Here is a 4,409-nt window from a genome sequence, read left to right as displayed (position 1 = left end):
GCGCGCGCCTCTGAGATATGCTAGTCTCACGAGTTTGTTTATAGGATCAAAGGAAGCAAAGTTTCCTTACTTTAGCAAAGGAAAACCAGTCTCCGCTTGGTTTATATCGAAATCCTCCGACATTTTTCTTTACAAATCATCGGTTTGTGCTTCTAATTCGTGACCGGCGTTTTGTTTTGTTCTCTCTAATGTTTTGTTTTTATTTTGTTTTATTCGTCACTAATCATGCTACGCCGACGTCCTACGTCATCCGCCGGAACGGCTCCCGCATATGACAGATACCGGAAATGAGAGAAAAGTGTTTATTACGTTTGAAATATGGATATTTTTCTTACAAAAATGCATGGATTCACTACAGGAGGCCTTTATTCACCCCCCCGGAGCCGTGTGAGGCACGTTTTATTATGGATGCGCGCGCTTTATTTGACGACTTGTGGACTGTTCAACAGGAACACCCGCTGACTGCAATGATAGAGCTTAGAAGTGCAAGGACAATTTTTAATATAACCCCGACTGGATTCGTCTGAAAGAAGAAAGTCATATACTCCTAGGATGCCTCGAGGGTGAGTAAAACACAGGCTAATTTTCATTTTTGGGTGAACTAATCCTTTAAGCCTCATTTTGAGGCATGAATGAGATGTTAAAAATGTACCACAGTATAGGAGAAAAAGATTTGGTACATAGCTTTACAATTAAATAAGTTCAATTAACTGAATGAGCAGCTGGTGCGTTTCAAAAAAAGAACAATTACATGAAATGTACAAGCCTCAGGTTAGGGTAAGTTGTGTTAACTTAAAGAAAAAAAATGTGGTTTTTACAGTGTAGTTTTATTGCAAGTTTTTAAGTTAAATTAAATGTTTTATAATTCCATTACCCATCCTAGCATCACTGTTTTAACCAAAATTATGAAACGATAAATAAAATTACATCCCAAAGTGTGTGTGTGTGTGTTCAAATTAAATTGCATTGAATTATAGAATTTCATTTATATACATAGCCATTTGAACACAAAAACGTGCTCACCAAACATTACATTTGCCAAAATATCCATGACAAAAATGTCTCCATTTGATATATTAATCATGCAGGCATCTGTAGTAAACAGTCTTGATTGTTATCAGGCTTACAACAGTTTACCATGTCAAACGCAGTTTCCACCAAAATAGTATCAGGCTAATACTTAGTACAACTTGCCATTGTCACCAGAAAGTAAATAACAACAAAAAGGCAGAAAGATTCTGAACGTCTGGAGAAAATGTCCTATTCATCACTGATTACGTTTTTTGCAGTAGCAACAATAACTGGAGTAATATGACACTGTGTCGGAAACTACGTACCATGGTAAATGTTTGTAAAGTTACTCTATAATGTCAGAGAGAGTTTGCGCTACCGTTCGCGTCTTCATATTGTGAATTGTTTAATTCTGTCCGTTACGTCCAGATGTGTTATTCAGCCTCAACGATAGCAGCTTTACAAATCCACACTTCACATCTTCAACCCGGCACTTCTGCTCACACGTCCTCACAGTCAAACTGGAGCTCTACTGAACTCTGTCAGGTCTAGTCACCCGTTCACACGCTGCTGCGCGCGATCGCGCGGTCTTAAAGAACGCCGAGTATCAATCCCTTACAATTAATTAAAATGATTTAAAATCATTTAAATATATTGTAACCAGAGATAGAAGTAGCCTATATTGTAAAATGTTTAGGTAGTCAAAGACTGTCGCTATAAAGCTCGAAATGTTAGCTACTAGGACACTTTCATTAAAATGGGCGGGTTGAATTTCGAGTGGGTGCAGACTGGAGTAGGCTACAACATGTGAGATTGATAGATAGTGGTGTGTGAGTCTCTGAAGGGACCGTGCTTAGTGCTGTTGCCTACATTGTCTTCATATACCAGCCTCCACATTCTAAATTGGACTTATGTAATTTTCCTCTTAAAATTTATATGACATTTTAGAGGAATTTAAAGAAAAATAAATAAAATACTGTTTTCTAGAGTAATGAATGATTTGTAGTGCTGTGATGATATTACTGTAATTCAGTTCTCCATTAATGAGATGGCTTGATATATTATATATGTCAATGATCAGCAGTATGCAGCGGAAGATATTTCATAGTTTTATATGTAGTAATTTGATATTTCAGTCTGAGTCTGGCCGACACATCATGAATGATTTTTAGTGTCCTACTTTTTAAAACTTTGGACAAGACATTGAACGTAATTCAACAGAGAATAGTTAAATGTTATAGTCATCGCAAACCGTGACACTAAAACCTTTGGTCCTATGAAGATCAATAGGAGCATTCAAAAAACGCCACAGGCAGACATTTTTCATATACTGTATTCACTGATACTGCAGACAGAAAGCCATCACAGGGATGTATGTTTTTGATGCATGTGCTTTTAAACTCAGCCTCAGCAATTTATTACAGTGCTTTAATTGATGAGAAATTCTGGGTTGCAATACATCAAACTCACATTCAGTTCCCTTCGGTCCGCAGTGAGATGTCACTTAAGAAACCATTTATAATCCATCAGTTTTTTATTATTATGGGGCACAGTGGCTGACATATTAAACAATGCGTGTGATTTATAAAAGTGTACCATGCCAAATGCCAAAACAGAATTATTGTTTTGATAATCTAACAGTCAGTTCTCAGTCCATCACATGCATTGTTACTATGATATTTCACATACATCTAAATGGATCTTCATTTGATGCCATAGAGGTCAATGGCACCATTATTTTCATGGTTTATGAGGGGTGATGCAGGTGTCTTAGAACGAAAGTCTGGTAATGTGAACTGACTTCAGCATAGAAAGCACAGCCCATATCCCAAACTGCCAGCGTACGGCCTGGATGTAAAAGATACCATCTTCTCTTCTATAAATGGCACGCAATGTGGCAGAGCTTCTCACGGGAGCAGAGATTTGCTGGAAGCTGTAATTTCGTCTGGAACTGCGAGGAAATGGAAATATATCTTTTCCCTTTCACACAACACTGTATTTCATATATTGCCCATACATTTTTCAAATCTCACCTTCACTTTTCAGATTTAAACTGCTCTCAACCCTTTGATTGTGTGAAAATGAGACATGATTCATGATTTATGGATGTCTTGCTGTGTGCTTTAGTTTTGTTAAATATATATGTATATTCCAAAGAATTATTAATTACACATCTGTGCACATGATGATTGATACCTGGACTAAAGAAAGACTGAAGAATAGTTAATGTTACAGAATTATATTTTACAATTCGCTTTCTCATTTTGTGTTTACATCAATGTGGAAATAAATGCATGAATCCAACTCAATCAAATAATTCTTTGGTAATTTTTCAGCATTATTTACTTGATCTAGGAATCATTTTACAATGACTTGTATGTGGTTGTTTGTCTGTGAAAACAAATTAATCAAAAGAAGCCAATGATCTGAAGCACGGATGAAATTTGCTACTTTCCTTCATTGAGCGTAGGTGAAAATTAGAAAAGGGTAAAGGCATCTGGGGATTGATTCAGTGTTTGCTGTCATTGGAGACAAATTAGAATTAGATTTTGCTTGTCCTCCTGTCAGCCTCATCAGGATATTTGATTAAATCACTCCTTGAGGCTGAGATTTATTCTGGTCTGTGTGTATTGGGGGGAAAGTGGTGACAGGAAGATAGTTGGTGATGCGTTTGGCATCAAATTAAAGCTTATTTGAATTAAATAGTCTTTCCTCTCTGATGAGGTCACAAACCGCTGCTCTTCCAGTGGATGGACAGATCAATTTTCCGAAAGATCACAGTGGTGGTATTACTGCCTTGAAAAAGCAGCAATCAAATCTTCTGCCTCTGCTTATATATACAGTGTCTCCCTCATATATCTTTCTCTTCTCACCACATTTAAAATACAGCATAGGTGACTCAGGAGTTTATTTAATAATCTGAAATCCTAAACAGCTGTAGACACTGAAGGCAAAGAAACAGCAAGAAATGTTTATCAAATTAATTATTATTAAATATATAATACATAAGAAAATATTAATATAAATATTTTTTTTAAATCTAAGTATTCCAAACTTTTGACAGATAATGTGTGTGTGTGTGTGTGTGTGTGTGTGTATCTGATATTCCCTACATTATAGGGACCAAACGTCCCCACAAGTATAGTAATACCAGTAAATTTTGATCTTGTGGGGACATTTTTGGTCCCCATGAGGAAACAAGCTGAAGTTTTTTGAAAATCTAAAAATGCATAACGTTTTGTGTGAGGGGAAGGTTTAGAGGTAGGGTTAGGGTAAGGGAAAATACAGTTTGTACAGTAGCCTATTAAAACCATTACACCTATGGAATGTCCCCATAAAACATGGAAGCCATTGTGTGTGTGTGTGTGTGTGTGTGTGTGTGTGTTTGTGTGTGTGTG

General features: G+C 36.6%; 1 protein-coding gene across 2 annotated transcripts in view; it reads right to left on the bottom strand.

The window, feature by feature from the left end:
* LOC107743856 (alpha-N-acetylgalactosaminide alpha-2,6-sialyltransferase 5-like) overlaps positions 1-1,532 on the bottom strand; it is an 11,104-nt gene extending 9,572 nt beyond the window's left edge. The window contains exon 1 of one of the 2 annotated variants that reach the window (XM_016557298.1): positions 1,391-1,532. In XM_016557298.1, the coding sequence (XP_016412784.1) occupies positions 1,391-1,405 (15 nt within the window). In that variant the 5' untranslated portion in view covers positions 1,406-1,532. The remainder of the gene's footprint in view (positions 1-1,390) is intronic. The other variant, XM_016557299.1, reaches the window with a different exon arrangement.
* Positions 1,533-4,409: the final 2,877 nt, after the last annotated feature.

The sequence above is a fragment of the Sinocyclocheilus rhinocerous genome, unplaced genomic scaffold (genome assembly GCF_001515625.1).
Source record: "Sinocyclocheilus rhinocerous isolate Xijiao unplaced genomic scaffold, SAMN03320098_v1.1 scaffold377, whole genome shotgun sequence".
Lineage (NCBI taxonomy): Eukaryota > Metazoa > Chordata > Actinopteri > Cypriniformes > Cyprinidae > Sinocyclocheilus > Sinocyclocheilus rhinocerous.
The sequence above is the reverse complement of the archived record's forward strand: the minus strand, read 5'-3'. Positions and strand labels throughout refer to the sequence as shown.